Genomic DNA, 21,802 nt, shown 5'->3' with positions numbered 1-21,802 from the left:
TATAAAAGGCGAAACGGGTTGGTACTGATAGGTTATCGGTACCCGTTGGCTTGTCTCGCCTCCTTTACCATCTTACAGCACCAGAGCCTCTTACGTCAGTCTTCAACGTCAACGCTCGCTTCGCTCGCTCGACGTTTCGACCACCCACCCCTAACCCCCTAAGGATTAAATCAACATGATATTGCGCCTATGTATCGTCATCCAACCTCTTCGCTGTAAAAGCTGCGGAACAAGTACATTGACCTCTTAGAGTGAGTTTCTGTATTTCATTCACTTTTGGCAGTGACTGATGCTCTCTGTCATTATTATAGATGAGTGAGGGTTGTTTTGCACAGGACCTTGCTTTACTCAAATTCTCGGGTATGGTCGCTTGATAGCAAAAACCGTTGAATGATGCACTCCGAACCTTAGAACCCCTACGTGGCATCGGTCACCGGCTCTATTATACACCATCTATATCCCCCCAGGGGGCTGGCAGCGGAGTTTTCCGTGAAATCAACTGGGTATTCGTGTATTCAAATTGTTCAAGGGATGAAATGCAAGAGGTGAGGGAGATTCAGATCGGGCACACGATTCTCACGACCCCCCCCCCCCCCAATGAATAGAGAGTCCAGGCAGGGTCTATTTGTAGAACTGTCTCAAACGCCCTTCAAGCTCACATATACCTTCCAGACTGTACCTAAGTAGTTGGATATCATCAATAAGTGACACAAACACAGGTATTCGAAGATTTCGAACAAGTTTTATGGCCTCTCGAACCGTCATAGGATGCCGTGCAGCTCGGCTTGGGCTTGGTCAGGGCCTTTCGCGTGGCAACATAAGTACCCCCGATCTGAATCTCCCTCACCTCTTGATGAAATGCGCAATCTCTGGCTGCGTCGGGAAAGTTTTTGGGTCATCAGAGGGAAAATCCAGATCACTACGAAGATCAACTCAACGACCATCCTCAAGTTTCTATCGTCGATCATCGTTCGATCCCGGTCTCTTGTCATCCGTTATCTGGCAGCAGCAAGGACATGCAGTTCGTCGAAGTCATTCCAACTACCGAATACACCTCTAAATCTCTGCATCTCATCGAGAAAGCTGCCAATTCCTGCAACTTGCTCGAACATAACCAGGTATTCACGATTGCGTCAAACGAGCGAAAGAAAAACGCCGTTTAGTCTCGTTGGGACGAGTTGGTCGATGGCGTTAACTTGGCCTCGCTTATAGCCACCGTCTCTACTTTGAAGAGCGACGCTTATGTTTCTTTCTAAATGGCTCAAACTCGTTGCGAGGGATTACTACAAGGAGGTGACAGAGAGACTTTCCACGCTGCCAGTTCTTACCAGGAGATACATCTTGTCGAGTAGTACTAGGTGAGTCTTACCATCTTATTCAATCTACTGTTCACATATAATATCAGCAACCTCAAGTATCAGCCCTTTCGTCATCCTCAAGATATAAGTACGGTCATCGAAGACTCGGACAGGACCTCCCAGTTCATTGCGCTCCTCATCGTCCACATTGAAACCCCCGTCAATGGTTTCCCCATTCCACTTCACCCTGAAGTTATTGTTCATCTTAAAGTACTATCTGAGAACCTCAGAATCGAAGGAATCAAATCTACGCCAGATTCAGATCTTGGGAATGCCATCCACGATGCCGTTTGGCTTATTATCTCCAGACCTTAGGGGTTCCCTAACACCTTACTGAGGATCCAAAGCTGCTATTCTGCTACTCAATGCCATCCTTAGGTGCCATACTCAAATCGTTTAGTGAGCTTTACGATGTCGTTCGTGGACTTTGCTACCTTATTTCCACAACCTGGGGCGGTGGATCTCGAGGTACGGAAATTGAACACCTGCTGTATGCAAATCACCCGCGGAATCTTCGAAATATTTTCATTATCAATGGCCTCCTGACCATCGTCACCGAGTTCCAGAAGACAGAATCTATTGCTGGGGCTGGAAAACTCATGGCTTGCACCCCTGCCTTTCAAGTTAACCGGCTTCTCGTCCTCGTCCTCGGCGTTGCGTATTGGGCTTTGGCTTCTCTGATTGCCTAGGCAAACAGCGACCCAAATCAGAAAGTGCTGAAAGCGAAATCTACTCCACGTCCATGTTGCTGTGCGGCTGCGAATGTGCTACTGTCCCGGAAGTCGGCGGTCATCCACAACCTCTCTCCATCCCTCACCAGAAGAACCTGGAGGAACGCAGCCTATACCTGACCAGACGCATCAAGTAGATGGCACGAGAACTGCAGAAATAGGTCATCATGTTATATTGCGAAACGTTGAAAAACCGGGCCTCTATTCACACCCCGTCCCAGTCCAACAGTTTCAAATTTGACTCGATTAACGCGCCGAGGTTACGTCAAGGTCGCTGTAGCCGGAGTGATTTCAGTCCGAGAATAAGCAGTCCACAAGGAGGTAGGAAGTGAAGCTGTATTGAGCGACTTGAGTTCAATAGGTCCTGCGCAACCTGAATGGCATTATGCTTGCCATTAGCCTGTCTTTGCTGAGCAGCAGTAATGCCTTTTCTACGTGCTGCTGTGACCTTCGTCTGGTTCGACAATTCTCATAGAGTAGTCGATGGCGGCTTATGAGGAGTGTCAATGGGAGTGTTGGAAGTGATAGAGGCGGCATCGAGGGAAGTGATAGACGATAAGGAAATGGAGGGAGGAACAATGATCTTTTCTTCTTCGTCTTCAAACTCTATCCTCTCATCAAGAGCTACAGCCCAGATCTCAACCTCTACTCTCGCCCTGATATCATCCCTCAAAGCACTCTCAAGATCTAAGTGGGCGAATTTGAGAAACTGGGTGCTCGAAGTCAGAGAAGAACCCAAGAAAGTAACATGAGCACCCAAGCGGAATGGATAAACATACAAAGAATGGACACGTGGAATAATACAAAAAAGGACCGTTGCGCATCTGTCCTGTGGAGGGGCTTGATAGGTGAAGCGTTCCATTTAAGAATGGGTTCAACACGAAGAAAGGTAGGGAATCACCGCAGGAAATCTCTGCCAATATCTATCCTGGCCTGTGGAGAGGCTTGGAGAGGTGTTTTCCTTGCGATAATTCCTAGCGACAAGAGCTCGCCTATCTAATAAATTCTTGCTGCTCATTTCCAGGAATATCGAAGGACTGAGACTCGCAGTGAGAGCTGGTCGATTGAGAACAAGAACCTGCCACTTCCGACTCCTCATGTTGAGATGGTACAACATCCCATATCTCAACTGCAATAATACTAATAGAGGCCAATGTATCATTAATTTTTAGCATACAGTACATGGCAGCAATATTTGCGGACCTGTGAAATTAATGGTTGCAGTGCTTAGCTCCGAGAACGGAATATAGCCATGCAATGTAGGAGAGTTCATGTAGCCACTCGTGGACTCTTCGTAAGGCTAAAGCTGGGCTAAAGGTTGCAAAATCTGTTGTTTGAGATATCTTCGAGTTTGAGTTTATCCGAACGGGCGGTTGACGTAGGTGAATATGCTTGCTTTTGACATTCCACCCTTCAAGTACCGATAAATTTAGGAGCAGGTTGAAGGTCTACATGGTACTGAATGATTGCTCAATGGCGAAATATCCTGAATTGTACCGTTGCACATCTCAAGTTGACTTTAGTGGTCGTACTCGCAGTGGCTCTTCTCCGAAACATCAACAAGGGAGAGAGAACATTCAATAGAGAAGTAATCATCGTAATCTCAGTTCTCAGCAGTATGAGGAAGTATGACCATCGGAACTTGCCAGTTAGTACTTGCAGTATGTAAGCCGATGTAATCTTTCATTAGCGCGACAGATAAATGGTCAGTATCAAATGAGTGTCACCAGGAAGGTAGGGCAGAGTTGCATAGGGTTTCTTGGAGCCAGAGACCCGAAGACTGCAGTATATAACTCCTGTAGTTTGATGCCAGATTTGCATTTGGAAGCTTCGACAGTTCGACTTGCATCGCTGACTGAGGAAATCACGCTGAGTTCCAGATAGTTCATTCCGGTTGCGTCTAAAAACCCGACGCATGAAGGGCTGCACTATGTCAGATCCCATCCGTCTCGATATCGGACGCGGGCTGAGGCAATGCCAACACTGGCAGCGATGTCAAATATGCGGCAAAACGGGCATCAGGAGGTTCCTACACCTTGAATAAGTCGACAAGTAAACCCAGAGAAGGTGCTGTCGTAGAGGGAAGAGAATGTAATTGCCGGAAGTGCCGATTGCGGAGTATCAAAGTATCGGCATTGGTTTCCGAAAAACTTTGATCATTTTCCTGATCATTTCGTCTCTTGACAGAACCACCTACTGCACGTACAGTCCAACTCTTCGTTTTCTCCTTAATTTCCGAGATCTGTCGACTTATAACGTCGACACTTGGGAATAAAGCTACTACAACTAATTCATGTCCGCGTAAGTCTCTATGGGGCAAATAGAGAAAATTTTTATCGCTGATTTATTTCTTCTCTTTCTCAATCTATCCATGACTTCTGTTCTCTTTCTGTGGATCGATATCATTTTTCTTCGCTAACGTCGCCTCTTACAGTGAAGAACTCCAGGATGTTGCCGAGAATGAGATTGAGTCTAACTGGGACCAGGTCGTAGACAAGTGAATTTTACATTATCCTCTTCCTTATCTCAACCGCTAACATAGCCTTCCAGCTTCGACAACATGGATCTTAAGCCCGAATTACTCCGTGGCATTTATGCTTATGGGTAAGACTTATGACCGACGAAAAGAAAATTTCTGATTAACATCATATTCGCAGTTTCGAGCGTCCATCTGCTATCCAACAGCGAGCTATCGTACCTGTCGTCAAAGGCCATGACGTTATTGCGCAGGCCCAGTCCGGTACTGGCAAGACCGCCACGTTCTCTATTTCCATTCTTCAGCAGGTGCGCATTCTGTATCCACATTCATCTCTCCATCCTTAATCTACGGTTTTTACAGTTGGATATGACCGTTAAGGGAACCCAAGCTCTTATTCTTGCACCCACTCGTGAGCTGGCTCAACAAATTCAAAAAGTCGTTGTCGCTCTTGGCGACTACATGAACATTGAGTGTCACGCTTGCGTCGGAGGCACCAATGTTCGTGAAGACATGGCGAAACTCCAGGAGGGTGTTCAGGTTGTCGTCGGTACACCTGGTCGTGTTTTCGATATGATCAACCGGCGTGCCCTCAAAACTGACACTATCAAGATTTTCTGTCTCGATGAAGCTGACGAGATGTTGTCTCGTGGTTTCAAGGACCAGATTTATGAAGGCACGTAGCTATTTTTTCTTTTCTACCCTCTACAGTTCCTTGGTTGTAATCGACTTCTGACCGTTCGGCGGTTGTTTCGAATGTAGGCTAACTTCTGTGCTTAGTGTTCCAGCTGCTGCCTCAGGATACCCAGGTGGTGCTGCTTTCTGCTACCATGCCTGCGGACGTACTCGAGGTCACTAAGAAGTTTATGCGTGACCCCGTCCGTATTCTCGTCAAGAGGGATGAGTTGACTCTCGAAGGTATCAAGCAATTTTACATCGCTGTGGAAAAGGAAGAGTGGAAGCTCGACACACTTTGTGATCTGTACGAGACCGTTACGATCACTCAAGCCGTTATTTTCTGTAACACCAGACGGAAGGTTGACTGGCTTACGGAGAAAATGCATTCCCGCGAGTTTACAGTATCTGCCATGGTAGGAAAATTTCTCCAAGCCTCTGGTTCATGATGGTGGCTAATTTCTTCCATAATCGTACAGCATGGAGACATGGAACAGAAGCAGCGGGAGGTCCTGATGAAGGAATTCCGATCTGGTTCCTCTCGTGTGTTGATTACCACTGACCTTCTCGCTCGTGGTATCGATGTACAGCAAGTGTCTTTGGTTATCAACTACGATTTGCCCACCAATCGTGAAAACTACATTCATCGTATCGGCCGTGGCGGTCGATTCGGACGAAAAGGTGTTGCCATCAACTTTGTCACCACTGATGATGTGAGGATGTTGCGCGATATTGAACGTGAGTCCTGGGCTCTTCCCCTACTCTCATATGGCCTCTGATCCATTATACTGCAATAGAGTTTTACAACACCCAGATTGACGAAATGCCTCTCAATGTTGCGTGAGTGGCCATCTTGATGTTTTAGTCTTCGGTGCCTCGAGCTGATGACCATTTTTTGACCTGGACAGCGATCTCATTTGAGTACGCTTTGCTCAAGCTGGTAATGACATCTCATTCTATGTTACCTCCATATATGTCCTCCCTTTTGCCCTTCCTGGTATATGTATCTTTCTCGTTCGGCCAGTCGCTGGTGCTCTTTGAGCTCTCGGGTATACACAACTCAAAAAAAGGGCCCGATGTTTCCTTTGCTTGACTATGTCGCAATTATTTTCATTATGTCGGTCTACTTCAACACCTTCCATATACTTACTAGATGTTGTAGTTTTAGGAAGCTGCTTACCGAAGAATGTACAATGTACATCCGTTTTAATAAAGCGTGTGAGGGTGCGATGAGACCTGATAGAGTGTTCTCGAAGCGTCGGCCTCGCTTTCTCCTCAACGAAGCAATCGAACGAAACATGAATTGCTTGCAGATGTATGATTGTGGGGCTGTCCAGATGAACTCGCTCCACTTTAATTCGCGAGCACAGCTTCGAGTCGGTAAGTAAGGCAGTGTTCAGATCGGGTCGGGCTGTCCATGAATTACTTTTCGTGCATGATTATGAACTGGTTTGTGTTCGACTGATGGTAGATGATTTTTTCGCTCGCTGCGGGTGTCAATAAAAGGGGCACGGCTCTTCCGCTTTTGATTGCCACACTACCCAAATCTACTTTGCTGCTGCAAACAAAGCTAAATCGGGGCTCATATTCAAAGTTTCCCCTGGTTCGTCCTGTCTGTCAGTCAAAAAGGACACTGAAAAGCCCATACGGACGCCAACTTCGTACGGATGTCCTGCGCCAAAGTCGCAACTATGGTTAGTTCCCCATTATTTCTGCCTCTTTCGATACTTTTTCCCCTTCTTCGCCGGGTCCAGACGTGTCTTTTGTCATCCTTCATCTTTCTGCCACTCTTGTTGCGTTTATCATGGGCCTACATAAAAAGGACTTATCGACATTCTCGATTGTTACAGCCCTCTGGTTTTCCACCGTATACCATCCCTACTATGTCATATCATAATGGATTGTGGCCGCAGACGGTGACAAACAGTCCGAGTGGCGGCTCATCGTCAGCGTCTTCTCTACTGACCCCCTTGTCGACGGTAACACGATCTTCCTCTCATTACTCCCAATCCTCTGCATCACATTTCAAAAACCCTCCTCTTTCTCAACGCCCTTATCGACCAGGGACGCCAAACATCTCGCCTTCACCCACCTCTCGGAACCTGGCTTCTGAGATTATACCCCGACTATACATCTCTGACCTATCCTTTGCCGAAAACCCGGCACTGCTCCGTACCTACCACATAACGCACATACTATCCATTCTCCCCGAATCCCTATCTCTCCCCCCGGACGCTGAACTACGACTGATCCTCGGGTACACGCCCGTTCGTCTGCAAATACGCGACGTCGAGGACTTCCCGTTTGCAGAACTCGCTGCACATCTACCTACTACAACTGGTTTCATTCAAGCTGCGTTTAAAGCCAATCCCGAGTCGAGAGTGCTAGTGCATTGTGTGGAAGGCATCAGTAGAAGCGTGAGTGTGGTTGCGGCCTTCTTAATGGCTCAATACGGTTGGACTCCGATGGAAGCCGTGGGGTATGTCAAGGAGAAGAGAAAAATTGCCAATCCGAATTTTGGATTTGTAAAGCAGCTCTATGAGTATGGACGGGAAGCACTAGGTAAAAGAGGGCTTATCGAAGGGATGTAGGTTGGAGACGAACGAAACGGAGCAAAAAGGCCTCACGGATGGTCCTATCGGCGGTGGAAAGACACCGCATAAATATTCGTCCAGTCGTACGACCTTCAGCTATTCGTGCTGAGACGCATGCTCAGCAAGGATAAGCGACGGTCCATGCGGCTGGTCGGTCCACTTGTTCTTCGAAAGCATGGGCACCAAACAATTCCAACTCCCACTCAAATTTTTAAATCTTGTCGTACAAATATTACACGTTGTTTGATGACGCTATGGGTCCGACAAATTCCTGTCTCTCTACTCTCTGACCTTTGTATGAACGTATTTCTCTCTTCTTCGACGTTCGTTTATTGTTCATCTAACTTCATAATTTTTCCTTATCATTATCCTATATTCCATATAGTTCAATGTACGTCCGAGCCAAATCCATCTTTCCATTGCATATGTGTTTCTCTTTATTCTATCTTTCCATCCGCTTACGCAGTGTACATAGTAACATGCATATCCATATCACATTCATTGTTCATACGTTTACATGTACTTCTACCACTCCCTCGATATTCTATACGAGCTTACTGTATGATTCAATTTCACGTTTCGTCTGGCATTCAATGACAGTTCTGTAAGTACTTACCGTTGCATGGTTTCCCCAGGCTCTTGTCATTTGGGGGAAATACGGCGGGTGCCAGTGTATGTAATTTAAACGGGTGATGTACTACTGCACCAAACTGCCAGCACCGGCAGCCCTGCCGCCCACACGACGAACGATGAAACGCGATTTCGACTAATTTATCTGGATAAACTGCATATACTTATACAAGATAGAATTGTACCTAGTTTGAGTAGAAGTTGCCGGTGACTTCCTTCAAAAGCTCTAGTATGGTCGCTGACTTGTGAAAGCTTGTGAACCATACACTCGGCTTTTCTAGGGTCGCCTGGGGACAGCGACCAATGCTGCATCGTGTAAACACCGGAACCGGCGTTTCTATCTAGGGATCAGCCGTGTAAATTTCCCCTTCCTTCAAATTCCTTCCTGGGCTCCAACCTAGCCCAATATCGAAGCATTCCTAACGGATCTATCATGCAAAGTTAGGCGGGTACGCGGAATATTAGGAAGTTCCCGCCTCCCGAAAAGCGCACAAACCAACACCCGGCGAGACTGCGTAAGGAAACAAGAACTTCAATCACCCAGATGCCATCGCCAACGCGCTGGAAAAGGCGACGCCCGCCCAACCCCGCCGTGTCTCAATTCCATGGTGCCAAAGTCGAGACAATAGCTTGAAGCATAAAATGATACATGGTACGGGGATGCTCGCAACCTCGCGCCGCCGCATATATTTTCCAAGTTTCAAGGAGTGGGGCTTCGACATTTGATATGTCAGACCAAGCAGACATGTATATTGTCTACAGAGACAGGCTGATAGATGCAACTATGAATTTGAATAATATATAGCCAACACTGGGCACTGAGCAGGGCCTCAGTCGAACGGCGGATTTATGTGACGGACAGGTGACGCTGGAGCATTAAGTAGATCCTTCTTCAAGTGTGGTAGGGTCGACCCCGGAAGATTGGAAAGTTGTCCACTGCAGATAGGATATAAGCAGGTACCAAACCAGTGCTCGATTTTCGCGGGGCTTCACGACGTTTACAATAACCCAGAGCAACTTCTCAGCATAGCCAACGCGCATCAATTCCAGATGTAAATTTGTTGCTGTCGCTGTCGAATGAATTTACCCAGTTCGAAGCGCTGTTTTATGAGCGCTGGTCCGATGAGAAGTACCATATTTGATCCGGTTTAGAATTACCGGTCGATTTTATATTCTACGTCCTTTCGACGAAGCTATAGCCTATGTCGCTGTATTTGAAGTACATCTGGAATACTGACACAAAAATTTGGTGTTGTACGTCACCATACAATTGCTACATATACTCTACATATACTACAACATCGAGAAATACTAATGAGTGAATGAATATCCACGAAACCTCACTTACGCTTAAGTGATTGTGACGATGAAGACGACACATACAGAAGCGGGGAGACGAACCGACAGGGTCATTCATGTCTGTCTGTCCCAATCCCTCAGAAAACAGTCCAACCCAGAGTAATATCGGAGGACTGGAGATGCGAAAAGATGAACGAGCGTTGAGTATCGGAGATCGTTTCATGAGAAGTAACTTGCCAATGTATCGGTCCATACATACTCGGGATCAACATGGGAGACGCAGTTATAGATCAAGAGCTGCAACATGAAGGTCGACTCCGGACACCATCAAGAGATAAGGTGTTGTTTGGTGTGTTCCCTGTAGCAGGCTTCGAGAGTTTTACACCAGGAGACTGAGGGCCAGGAAGATTTTTTTCGTAAAATGTGTGCAGTCGTGTACATGCGGGGGAAGGCATTAATAAGAGACCGAATGGCGGGAAATTGAACCACGGCAAGGAAGAGAACGACATACGAAAGGTCAGCATGTTCGATCGTTTGAGGAATGGGAAGATGATTTCACCTGATCATCATCAAATGTCCCTCGATGTATCTTGTCCAAGATATCCCTCGCAGCCTGTTCGAAAGCTCTCTCGACGTTCAAACCTGACTTGGCACTGCTTTCCACGAAAAGGAGACCTTCTTCTTTGGCAAATAACTCGGCTTCTTCTACGGATACTTGGCGCTTGTGTTTGGCGGCGTTGGATTGATTATGTACGCGCGTCGAGGATGTACGTTCTGCATTTGAGTTGGACTCCAATTCCGACTCGTCCTGGCATAGATCGACTTTGTTTCCAACTAGGATACAGGTAAGATGTGGATCTGCATGCTGACGAACATCTGCCAGCCATGTTCGTGCGTTGAGGAAGCCTGGCGAGTGTTGTAGCGTGTAGATTGCATGGAAAAGATGAAGTAATGAGCCAGTTGAATTCACGGTCATAGCACATAATGAAAAGGCGTACTCTTGCGTGAAGTTACGTCGTATACCAGCAGGCAGCCAGCGGCGCCACGGTAGTATGAGCGTGTAATGGATCGAAATGATTCTGTACCTGCAGTGTCCCAGCCTGTGAGATGAATACACATTAGAATGTGAACTACCAAGTATCCACGGCGAGAAAAGCCGGCAAACAAGGCCTTCCGTGTTTGAAGAAATCCCAGAGAGAAGAGAATTTAAAGCACCACGCACATTGTAGCTTGATGATCTTATTTTCTTCTGGAATCGTGATGAGCTTCGACCCAAATTCGACTCCTAGCTAGAGTGGTGGCCATCATCTAATGAGCCAGTGGTAGGATTGAGATAAAGAGAGCAAAAGCTTAACGCACTGTCGGATCAGGATTCGCGAGGAATCTTTGGTCTGTTAATCGTATGAGGAGTGATGATTTCCCCACAGCTGCGTCGCCTATAATTCAACAGTCGATAAACAAACAAGGAATGGGACTTTGGGTTTGAGGAGAACGCACCGGTGATAATGAATTTGAAGACATAGTGCCAGCTAATTCCAGCCATGTTATCGTAAAAGTATGAAGTTGAGTTTGACCGAGCACTGTTCTTGACAACGCCAACAACAACCGGCAGAATCTCGAAGAATTATCGTGCGTCATCGTCACGCATAGTCCGGACTTTCGGCCCGTTAGCCGTTTCTTCCCGTTTTTTTCCTTTACCCAGTCCCTTCATCATCATCGACCATGAGTGCTACCTGGAGAGGCGTTTTCACGTACGTTCATTACTTCCATACGAATATTGGCAATCATTCAATCTCCCGTAAACTTATCTTGTCTTTTCACAGCTTTAATAAATACAGCCAGATCACTGCTGGCGCAGTGCGCAAGTCTCTGAAAGAATCTCAGCGTTTGGCAGCGGAGAAAAGAGGAATAACTGCCCTAAGATATCAAGTCTGGGAAAATGGGAAGGGCGGTGAACAAGTGTGTACATCTCTAATCTCTCTCGCGAACATGTATTCATTCATCCACATAGATTATCCTCGACCCCGCACAAGATTCTGACCCGAAGGCGAACAAGGCCGCTGTATGAGCAATGAAGGCCTCGCAATAATATAGAGAAAAGATGTCATACTTACGCTATAGATGATTTCTTATCCCAAATTCCTGGAGGCACGCAATTATCTAAATTTGACCTCGAACACTCGTTATTGGTGCCACAAGTCACAGCCCTCGGGTTCACCAACATCGTTCACGCTTTCAATATGAGTGATGGTTCGAATGCTAAATTGCTTGTCGTAATGTGCAATGTTGATACTCAAAATATGAACGCCGGTCCTTCAGCAATATGAACTGATTTTTTGGCTAAGTTTCAGCGGTGAGGCTGAAGGTGTTTTGGGTCTTAATGCAGTCACATCTGACTAGAAACGGTGCTGGATGTCGCCCCATGTCCAAAATGAGATTGAGAGCACTTGTTTTGGCCTCCCGTGAAAAAACGTACGTATTTATATTTTTCACCTCCCTAATCACTACTCACCTTCCCTTGAAGTGCACAGGATAAACCATACCAGTAGAGTCGCCGGTTCTTCAGCCGTTTTTGAGGCTGTACTTTCGCACCGATCACCATGTTCGCCAACGGCAACCTTATGACTGTAAACCACTCAGATCAAAGCGAATATTTCTGAAGTGCATGTGGTGGAGAAAAGACATCGGGAAGATTTGTTCCCTGCTCTACCAATCCTGTCTGTACCAAACATCTGATTTTTCCCCAGAAATGTCCTATAGTAATTTTGTCGACTTGAACCTTCTGACCATGAGGACTTACCTTGATTCCGAAATCATTGTAAATACTAGGTCAAAAGCGCAACACCGATGTTGACCCACACATGATAAGACGAAGGTGAGAAATAGATGTTGATAATGGGCCGTTTTTTTAATTGACCTGTTAGCCTTACTCAGACCAACTTGTCCGGAACGGACGTGGTGTAGGGCATTTCATTCATACTGTGTCGTTCCGAGAGCGATGAGGTACTTCGACCAAGCCAAGAGTCAAAACCCGACGAGTTGAGGTCAATCATCCTTATGTTTCAGAAGAAAAACTGTCGTGAGTCGTATTATAAAACCTTCTCGGTAGCGTAGCTCCTTCTTTCTTCATCTAGAATTTCACCTTTCCCGTGAATAGCGATTAAATAGAGCACCTAGGGACTGCTCATCCGTGGAGAGTTGATTGCGAATCAGAGGGCATCCTCAAACCTTCACGACAGTCAAAACTCGAAGATGACATGAAGCATTCTCACCACATGACGGGCGACCTATTTCCGTGAAAGCTATTTGTTTACCTTGCCCCTATCATCGAATAACCCCTTTTCTCCCAGAATGCCGAAACCTCTCAAACCTTGAACGCAACTCTCGAACGAGTCGAACATGCTCATTTTCTGCCTTAACGTTGCTATATCAAAGGGGTATTCAGCAATCTTCACCGTGTAGTGTATCATTCCGGGGGAATTTGAAAGTTGCTTTTCAAGTAAAGTCTTTGTACCCTACATCTTACCAACGCGCGCCTTCGCCTATGTACGTCTCGGATCAGCGAGAGTCCAGCGTATGATACGCGTAGGATATTGGCAGTTAAACAACATGCCCGAAGACTTTCAGGCTATTGATCTATCTCACTGACTACGAGCTCGGTGCCAGATTCTTGCTTCAAAAGTCCTCAAGCCATCCAAAATGGACCGCACCAGAGCTCAGTTGAAGGCTCTCTTTTGGGTGAACGATTTTCACTCGCTCTCTCTCATTCTGCGGCAATTTTGCGCAAGCTGTGTCTGCGGCGGATTCGTTTGAACAACCCCTCTGGAGCAATGAAACGAACCAGAGTCAGCTCCTAAGAACATCTCGATAATTGTTTGAATGTCTGTATGCTGAAGTCGCACTCCCACTACGAAACCTCAAGGCTATAAGTTCAAGTCTTTCAACCGGGAGCAAGCCTTGAATTTCCTCGTTATCATCGGATCACGGTATGTACATCTCGTCTTCGGCGCGCGGCCAATGACTTGACTAAACCTCGCCTCTCTGTACCTCCAGGATCCCTGCTGGAGATTTGCTGGTCAAATATCTGTTTATCCCGTCCGGTTTGAATACCCTACTCAGGCTTTGACTTTCAGTCACTGACTGACCTTGATACAGCCATCACCATTTGTTCTATATTCCCTCTTGAATTTGCCTTGTCAAGGTCGTTCTGCATCCACTAAATCGTACGTCCCTGCCGGCATCCTTCCTCTCCCTCTGTCTCTAACCTCGCCCAAGTTTAGCTCGTTGTGATGTTTTTCCTTGCTGCATCTTCGTTTACGTGCTTGCAGTGGTTTTATTTCTCTGCGACTTTGATTGTCACCGTACTCGCCGTTCCGCTGCATTCTTCAACCATCGTGGCGAAAGGTATGCATTCTGAAAATTGATCGTCTGACGCATTGACACACGATTCTACCAGTGAGCACTATCTCACCACAGACCCGAGCAGCTCTGTATATAGCGCGCATAGACTCTGAGACGGACCAGATCATTCCCCATAGGATGAACCACAAAATCACGCCATACAAGATGAGTGAAAAATGGGTTCTCTTCATGCCGGGTGACCCAGGTTTCGAAGTTACGGTGCAGAATGGAGAGGTGATTCCTGTTCAGCCCCCTCCCGTGGAACGTCCACCATACCAGCGTGGACTATTCGCCGCACTGGGTATGTCTGTGTATTTCACGGATCTGGCCCAAAGACGCGTTGTCGTGCAAAAACTGCGCGATCTCAAGTTTCCGAATGCACACCCTGATATAGCTAACGGGTCACAAATAAAAATTTCGATCATGTATGTCGACGCGATGCTCAAGTTACTAATGGAGGAAGAAAGTAGGTATTTCGATCTGGTCAAACACGAGCAGAAGACAAAGGTTCTTGCTGGGATAACTCCACAGTGGGCACAGATGAAGAATGAAATGGAAAAAGTGATTTTGGCAGAGGTAGTGGAGGCAGAACATCAGAAGAATCGTGTAAAATGTTGGAAGGAGATAGTTGGGATATAGAAAAGTATATATCGCTTCATTCTCATGCAGACTTTCGGTCAAATTTGGTATATAGCTCCTACCAAAAATTTCTAGTAGAAAGAGGCAAGACGTAGGAAATAGCCAAGCTCATTTGCCGCGTCACAGCGTTGTCTATGATTCTCGCTTCACCGGAAGGGAATACGATAGAACAATCTGAAAAAGCTTGCCTATTCATCTCGTTTATCCACTGCGTCTCTGATTTTCTTTACTCTAAACCGAAAGGAGCCCCATCGTTCTCAAAGTGTTGTGTGCTTTTACTTTGCTTTCCCGACTAGCACAGAGTACTGAGTGCTTACCCCCGAGGAAAATATTTAAATCAAAGTAGATCGTGGCGACGGTAGAATGAAGATGTGAGTAAAGAAGGGTTTTAGCAAGAAGGTAGGCGGAGGGCGAGAGGAGTCGACAAGGGATATGTGTTCAAATGGAGCAGAGGGGTGAAGAGAAGCAGGCGGTAGAGTGAGTAGGGGAAATGATAGAATGGATATGGACATAAGGATGAGAAGAAGGGGATTTAAAACATAAGGGTCACCAGCGGCGTTGATTGGGAAGTGACAGGATAAAATTGAGCATGAGCGAAAGAAAAACGGGACAGTATTCAAGTTGGAGGGACCTGACAATGACAAGCAGAGAGACCTAGAAGGCGACAATATTGACTACCAGCAGGCGCAGAGTTCGTTGTGGCCGTAACGAAAGACACAGAAGTCAAGAAGATGGAAAGGCGGAGAAAAAAATCATGACGAGAGATAAAGCACAAATTAGACGAAAAGAAGGCTTCTACGATTTCGCCGAAGTATCAGAGACAATAATACTAGACCGACTAAGCCTAACACAAAAAAGTAAACCCAGAGATCTTCATCTCAGAAGCAATCGCCCCAGATGAGACCCTGAGCGTTTGTGCGTCGAAAATTTCAAGATTGCGCGAAATTGACTTCGGTGGTAGCAGTTGGGAGTGACCCTCACCACAAAACGACGACACACCATGGCAGGTGCGACACAAGCTCGACGATCCTCGAAGCGGCCTTTCTCCTAACGGCGGGCTTGAGTAACCCATGCGCGGTGAGAGACTTTGACAGAGGCGAAGAGTATTGCGGTATTCTGCACGAAGAGATTGGATCTGTTCTTCTTGAGAGATTTGAACGGATTCCTACGATCGATGTCGAAGTTACCAAAGTATATAGGTAGAAGGATGAAAAAGATTACCTCTTGGGATTCTTCAGTGTATGGAGAGGAAAGTCCCCGTACTTGCAATTCCCTCAACAATTGATACAGGCACCCCGCTACACTGCTGAGCCTGGTCCTGACAAATGCGGTAGCACTCGGTTGGACAGGTTTATGACCGTCATTCATCGTGATACCGTCTGATCCAATCACACCACTAGTACCTGAGGCACCACTAGAACTAGCTTGTGCATCACCAGAGGTACCCGTAGACGATGAGGCCATAGAAAATGGCACATCGATAAACACAATAGACCCCTCTGCAAGGTTATTTCATACTAGTTGAGGTCTCCGCGACGAGCGCAGGACATGATGTAGGTCTGGATTGATTCCCTGTAGTTCCCTCCATCAGATTGAGGGCATTCAACGGCGCCGTTGAGTCTATAAGGAAAGAAATTTTGATAGACGAATAGACCTCTGAGAGATGGCGCGAGAACACCGAGAAGGAGAGCTTGATGGGGAGAGAGGAAGATATGACGCGTAGGTCGTCGCCTTTGTAATACCTTTTTTGACTTCCGTTTTTTTATCCTGCACATCTTCACCCTTGTACTTGTATTAGGCGCTGTAGAAGCAGCCCCACCCGACTCTTCTAACAACGGCGCCACGCTCTTGCATAACGTCAACGAATCGAAATCCGCGCGCGGTAGCGTTTTTGAACCATAGGAGAAGCTGGATTTGGAATGGCTCGGGAGAGAGTGTAGGAGGAGTGCGAATCGGGATGAAGCCGGGTTGTGAGTAGGTGTAAGTCGAGGAGGAGGAAAACGAAGTCGCTGGACCGGAGGTAGGAGAAGGATGATTGAGAAGAGCAGAGAGACGGGGATGGGAAGCTGAAACTTTTTTCGAACAATCGTTGAGTAACAATGAAGATCATGGCTTGAAAAACAGCTTACCTCCACTGGGAACATTAATGCACTGAAGGTCACTTTACCTGCCAAAACCTCCTTACTTTTCCCCAGGCCCAAGGCCTTCGCACCAGCATACGTAACCAAATTATAGTATTTCGCCTAAGCAGCGGCGTAATACAGTGCATTACCAGACATCAAGAACACGCAAGAGAGTTGGGCTCTGCACCAAGCTCTCGCCGAGGCTTCTCAGTCACGGTAGGCATAAGGAGTAGATTCAAAAAAATGTTTGTATTTCTAAATTTTCAACAACTGCAGTTTACCGCGAGAGCTGACTATAAGGAACTTCGTTGTGACTATTGCCGGGAGCTTGAGTAAGGATGTGCTGGCACTGAAAAATTGGAATATGTTTGGTCGAGACCAACCATATTGGCAGAATCAACGCTGGATCTGCCAAGGAGAATCAGTGCTTGAGGATCAACGAGAAATGACAGACTTGTCACATCCGGCCATAGAGAAACAGGCCTCTTTCTCAACCTGATCGCCACCTCGCCATTCTGAGTACTGTAGCCAATTCTAGCGACACAATCGTCCACTGCAGGCAGAATCCAAGCCTCTTGACCAGAGTCTTCGCAGACTATGTAGCAGGATCTTTGCCGACGCCGATAGAGTCGACAGTTCGGACTTCAAGAGAGTCGACGTGCTATAAGAGGTGCCTCCTGCGCGAGGTTAGCGAGAGAGCGTGAGTTGAGTATGTAGCCGGTGTCGGAGAGAATGATCATTCTGCTGTATCAATCGCCGAATATTTTTCTGAGATAGGTGTACTTGTTACCTTATGAGTCGCGTTCGTCTTGAACAGATGGCGGTAGACCGGGACTGACTATAGGACCTGACGTTATCGCGAAGGCCACGTGCCATGTTATTTCTCACGTAGCGCGTCCTTCTTTGCCTCGAAACATGAAGAAAGCTACAAGACTGCAAAGTATGTACAACCTTCTTGTGACGGAACTCCTTAAGGGTCGCTAGAGGTTCCGGTATGAACTTACTTACTGTCTCCCTGATTTTTTTCCTCATCTCCTTTTCTATATTCCAGAGTTTTGTACTACATATGTGTAGCTATGTGTTCATCGCTATACTCTGTTAGACGTGTTTAGGAGGATAATTTTATATCTGGAGGGATCTTCTGTTGCTCAAGTGGTATATCGTCTCAAAAAACAGGGAATTTGAAGGCTGGATGCAGCAGTAATGATCCTCTCAATGAAGGGTGTTTCTTCCTGACCTTTCTGCAGCATTGGTGAGCACCTTCCTTACCTTCGATGATCAAATCCTTATTGAACCGTTCATCCCTTTTGAGAAACTTTCTTCCTAGTCATCGTTAGATCTTAGTCTTCTGAGGAATCAAGCGGAGGTAGGAATAAATGTAGGGAATGTTATTGTGATGAGTTTTCATCTGGTGTGTTTTGATGTCTCATTCGACGACTCAAATGTCGATGACGCTTTTCTAGATGCTTTCCGTATAATGGCCAATTCAATCGTTTAATATTCTACTCCAATGAATCTTGAACCCCCTAAGTCAATGCTTTGAATAGCGTCACGCTTCGGGGAGTGTTCGGCCGACTCTTCTCTTCTTAAATAACTAGGTGATAGCTGACCGCGGCTTTCGGATACCAGCCCCCACTCGCACCTTTATCGAATTGGTGTCCCTACTAGGGTCCCTCATTCGCTTTAGACTGTACTTAACGCGTTCGGTTCAATGATGAATCTTCATTTTTCGTGATTGCAACTTATACCCGACCGTCAAAGATTGGACTTTGGCCCACCAGCTTAGCCGTCAACCCGTCCAACGTAGAATTATCGAGTCTTCATATTGCAACAGTCCGTGGATGTTCAAGCTGAAACCAAAAACGACCCGTGTATCTAATGTCAAGGTTTCCTCTGTTTTCCGTTCAATTGGCATAGCTCAACTTGTACAGAAACTGCGCTGTCAAAACTAATTGAAGGCCTCGATACCGTGCTATGAGGGTCCCTGCCTCGTCTATCTCATGTTCAGATTAATATTCCCCATTCTCTCCGGTTGGTAAACAAGACTCATTGGTTCGTTCGTTCACGCCCTGGTGCGTTTTCCAATTGGAGCAGTGTCAGCTTTTTTCAGACTTTTTCCATCTTTTGGCGTTGCGGAATTCAATGTTCCTTGGTTAACCACCGATCACGCTCATTTCAGAAGGATGATGATTATCTACCAATCGCTGTAACACGACTACACAACCCCATGTCTCTGAGCCTACACTAAAAAAAGGCCGCGAAACATGGAGCATTTAAGCGGTACATTCGAGGGCCGCGTTCTGGCAACTAGTGAGAAGAAAAAAAAGATGCGTCAAGTTCTAGGTAAAATTTGTAATCATTTTCTAGAGCAGTATACTTACACCCAAGCTCCTGAGTTGTGGCAGCAAAGATCGCCGGAAGGACCTGGTGTCAAGTCAGTATATAGAAGGCCGGTTCTCTCAAAATCAACGCGGGGCAAAAAACTCACACTAAATGTAAAGACCGTCAAAGGTTCGATATTGGATTGATTTTCGGAAACGAGAGAAGTAAAAATCAGCATTCAACTACAAATAAACATACAAAACGTTTCGCTTGAAGGAAAAACTTACGCTGTGATCATTGGGGCCTCGGCCTAAAGAGAATGGTGACGATCAGTAATGTGGTTCCTACTCGGTCCTGGAATGATTGAAAACTTACAAGAGATAATGATAGGGCCTTGAGGGGTACCTGCCACTGTTCCAACAAAAGTGTGCAAGAGGACAGCGATGAGCATGGTGGGAGCAGCAAATTTGAACAACATTATGCAAGATGAGTGTTGAAAGGTATGTTCTCAAACTTCTTTCAGTTGACGAGGGTAATGAGATATTGCTTTATTTCATGGCCCTTTTATAACCCATCGCGGTGACTAGTCATAAACGCGGATGTTCAAAGCAGGTTCAGAATCAGTTATTCTTGGGTGTTACTAATCAAACAATCAACCGGACTCGGAATCTTTCCTGGAGGAATTCATTTTTAGTGTATGTGGTATGCATGTCTCAATATATGAGCACTTCAGACTCCCGACGCCTCATTGATCCTTCCGGAATATGTTCAATATCCCCTCACTATGCGGGACTTGCTATGCGGAACTTGGACAGACTTCCTTCAAGTTGTTATATGTTGTAATTGTAATAGTTGCGGAAGCTTGACAGTCCCTTCAAGTTGACAATAGCCACAAATCCGAACGACAGTGTTCGGTTTACATCCTATGAGCTCGAGGACAATGTTAAAGGAAATAGATTTCGAATTATGCGCAGTGAGTTGGGTTCCGTTGTAAGTACATCTCACCCTTAACTTGAAGCATGACTGTTCTGATGTTAACGCGTTTAAATATGAAATCATGATTCAGAACATTTTATTTCTTATGTGCCAGTAGACTTATACAAACAAAAGCGTATATAGCGAATTTAATCGCACCCTACATACGACATTGTGAACGAGACGGAAAAAGCTCTACGAAAACTACTGTTCAGACGCTAGAAATTTAAAGCGGGCAGGCGCCGTTTTCCGGAACACAGGAACTACATACAATTCAATTAGAGTCAGTAAAATCCAAAGGTCGTTCAGTATGTGCCGACCTTCCATAAACAGTGCCATTTATATCGACGAGTGGACCACAACAAATATATCCTACAGGGCCTGAATGTTATGACAGGGGTTAAAATCACGCATTCAAATATAGCAAGCTTTGAGACGTACAAGGATAAGCCTTAAAGCGAAAAACGCACGAGGATATCAGAAATTTTCAAGGACAAATCCATTCTAGCAATCTTACATTGCCCCCGCCTGAGAAATTAAAAACTTCAATCCTCGCATGGCTGATGTACAAGAAAGATATTACCCACAGATATTGATTTCATCACTGCGAGACTCTGCTGGAAAACCTTGAACTGCGAAGAATTGGAGGGCGAACAAAGAGATGGTGAGTTTGAAGAAAAAGACCATGACTACAATTTGGCTCGTGAGTACTAGTGATTGTCGCAGCGGATAAAAACTGGATGCGAAGTTATAGTTGAGTCCCCTTTTAACGCATACCTTAATCACATTACCATGAGTCAAAATCATTACGCACTTTCATCCCAAAACGCACGAACCTGGAACATCGGGAAATGCCCAGTGTTAGAGAAAACTCCAATGCGGAAAACTAACAATGCCAGAATGAAATACTAGTAGTTGAGTTACCAGATTGAGTTTGGCGTTGGAAGGACAATGTAATACGATGTTCCGGTCTCAGAGTTCTTCATAGAAACATACCGTATTCATATTCATTGTCTATGCGTCCAGGGCCACACTGCGACCGAGTAAGAGGTCAATGTCTACCTAGTGAAGCTCTCCGTTCTCGTCGGTAGGTCAAAGTTGACATAAGTACTTTCACCGATCCGGGAGATATCACCAAAATCATAGTACCAATGAAGTTTTTGGCTCCGTACATAGAAGGAAGTGTACGAGGAACAAAATTTTATTCCCCATACTGCTGCAAGCTGAATATGTAGGCAGGTTAGGTAGAAACAAGAGAGTGGCATCACGGCAGGCCAAAGCGAGATATACCAAGCCTATCTGAGCAGGGCTATCATATTTTTCGCATCTCGATTTCTTTCGTCATTGCTTGATAATGATGGGAGGCCAATTGTGGTATTCTATGACTCGGAGAAACACTTTGGGCTCCTTAAGTACCTGTCCTCAAGGTTGGAGCATTTGTCCATCTGCGAGCCACAGAAAAGAAAAGAGAGAACCGCCGAGCACCGTTGACACAACCGCCACACAAGCAAGATACACTTTTCGACTTGTCACACGCACGAGTATAGTACGCCCGGGCGTGGTGGATTATATAGTACAT

General features: G+C 46.0%; 9 protein-coding genes across 9 annotated transcripts; 6 read left to right on the top strand and 3 right to left on the bottom strand.

Annotated features, from left to right (window-relative positions):
* The first annotated feature begins 4,253 nt into the window (after nucleotides 1-4,253).
* On the top strand, nucleotides 4,254-6,470 carry C8R40DRAFT_1106721 (DEAD-domain-containing protein). The gene is made up of 10 exons (XM_046228173.1): nucleotides 4,254-4,390; nucleotides 4,524-4,586; nucleotides 4,640-4,693; nucleotides 4,747-4,873; nucleotides 4,929-5,241; nucleotides 5,346-5,656; nucleotides 5,720-5,978; nucleotides 6,038-6,080; nucleotides 6,149-6,180; nucleotides 6,403-6,470. The coding sequence occupies exons 1-9, from the start codon at nucleotides 4,383-4,385 to the stop codon at nucleotides 6,159-6,161; spliced, it is 1,191 nt and encodes a 396-aa protein (XP_046086115.1). The 5' UTR covers nucleotides 4,254-4,382; the 3' UTR covers nucleotides 6,162-6,180; nucleotides 6,403-6,470.
* Nucleotide 6,471: 1 nt separating this feature from the next.
* Nucleotides 6,472-6,934, top strand: C8R40DRAFT_1237575 (uncharacterized protein; the record flags this gene model as incomplete). Its single annotated transcript, XM_046233437.1, has 2 exons — nucleotides 6,472-6,620; nucleotides 6,712-6,934. A coding segment is annotated over exon 2 (222 nt), but the record flags the coding sequence as incomplete, so codon positions are not given.
* Nucleotides 6,935-7,300: 366 nt separating this feature from the next.
* Nucleotides 7,301-7,810, top strand: C8R40DRAFT_991966 (phosphatases II; the record flags this gene model as incomplete). Its single annotated transcript, XM_046236732.1, has 1 exon — nucleotides 7,301-7,810. A coding segment is annotated over one exon (510 nt), but the record flags the coding sequence as incomplete, so codon positions are not given.
* Nucleotides 7,689-8,518, top strand: C8R40DRAFT_241684 (uncharacterized protein). The gene has a single exon (XM_046234466.1). It carries the CDS (start codon nucleotides 7,949-7,951, stop codon nucleotides 8,429-8,431), a length of 483 nt encoding a protein of 160 aa, XP_046086112.1. The 5' UTR covers nucleotides 7,689-7,948; the 3' UTR covers nucleotides 8,432-8,518.
* Nucleotides 8,519-9,621: 1,103 nt separating this feature from the next.
* C8R40DRAFT_1106716 (ras-domain-containing protein) lies at nucleotides 9,622-11,364 on the bottom strand. Its single transcript, XM_046228172.1, has 7 exons — nucleotides 11,261-11,364; nucleotides 11,123-11,199; nucleotides 10,986-11,052; nucleotides 10,762-10,863; nucleotides 10,323-10,669; nucleotides 10,001-10,155; nucleotides 9,622-9,936 (listed from the first exon to the last, which is right to left on the bottom strand). The coding sequence occupies exons 1-6, from the start codon at nucleotides 11,304-11,306 to the stop codon at nucleotides 10,054-10,056; spliced, it is 741 nt and encodes a 246-aa protein (XP_046086111.1). The 5' UTR covers nucleotides 11,307-11,364; the 3' UTR covers nucleotides 9,622-9,936; nucleotides 10,001-10,053.
* Nucleotides 11,365-11,485: 121 nt separating this feature from the next.
* On the top strand, nucleotides 11,486-11,831 carry C8R40DRAFT_1171125 (mitochondrial ATP synthase epsilon chain-domain-containing protein; the record flags this gene model as incomplete). The annotated part of the gene is made up of 3 exons (XM_046231651.1): nucleotides 11,486-11,514; nucleotides 11,587-11,722; nucleotides 11,775-11,831. The coding sequence occupies 3 exons, from the start codon at nucleotides 11,486-11,488 to the stop codon at nucleotides 11,829-11,831; spliced, it is 222 nt and encodes a 73-aa protein (XP_046086110.1).
* A 2,221-nt stretch (nucleotides 11,832-14,052) lies between these two features.
* On the top strand, nucleotides 14,053-14,803 carry C8R40DRAFT_1171124 (uncharacterized protein; the record flags this gene model as incomplete). Its single annotated transcript, XM_046231650.1, has 2 exons — nucleotides 14,053-14,167; nucleotides 14,220-14,803. 2 exons carry the CDS (start codon nucleotides 14,053-14,055, stop codon nucleotides 14,801-14,803), a joined length of 699 nt encoding a protein of 232 aa, XP_046086109.1.
* A 1,047-nt stretch (nucleotides 14,804-15,850) lies between these two features.
* On the bottom strand, nucleotides 15,851-16,267 carry C8R40DRAFT_1069899 (uncharacterized protein; the record flags this gene model as incomplete). The annotated part of the gene is made up of 1 exon (XM_046226173.1): nucleotides 15,851-16,267. The coding sequence occupies one exon, from the start codon at nucleotides 16,265-16,267 to the stop codon at nucleotides 15,851-15,853; it is 417 nt and encodes a 138-aa protein (XP_046086108.1).
* A 4,041-nt stretch (nucleotides 16,268-20,308) lies between these two features.
* Nucleotides 20,309-20,959, bottom strand: C8R40DRAFT_1106709 (uncharacterized protein). Its single transcript, XM_046228171.1, has 5 exons — nucleotides 20,811-20,959; nucleotides 20,741-20,751; nucleotides 20,665-20,674; nucleotides 20,544-20,604; nucleotides 20,309-20,486 (listed from the first exon to the last, which is right to left on the bottom strand). Exons 1-5 carry the CDS (start codon nucleotides 20,908-20,910, stop codon nucleotides 20,450-20,452), a joined length of 219 nt encoding a protein of 72 aa, XP_046086107.1. The 5' UTR covers nucleotides 20,911-20,959; the 3' UTR covers nucleotides 20,309-20,449.
* Nucleotides 20,960-21,802: the final 843 nt, after the last annotated feature.

Source organism: Lentinula edodes (genome assembly GCF_021015755.1).
Source record: "Lentinula edodes strain Le(Bin) 0899 ss11 chromosome Unknown C8R40scaffold_19, whole genome shotgun sequence".
NCBI classification, from domain to species: Eukaryota; Fungi; Basidiomycota; class Agaricomycetes; order Agaricales; family Omphalotaceae; genus Lentinula; species Lentinula edodes.
The sequence above is the reverse complement of the archived record's forward strand: the minus strand, read 5'-3'. Positions and strand labels throughout refer to the sequence as shown.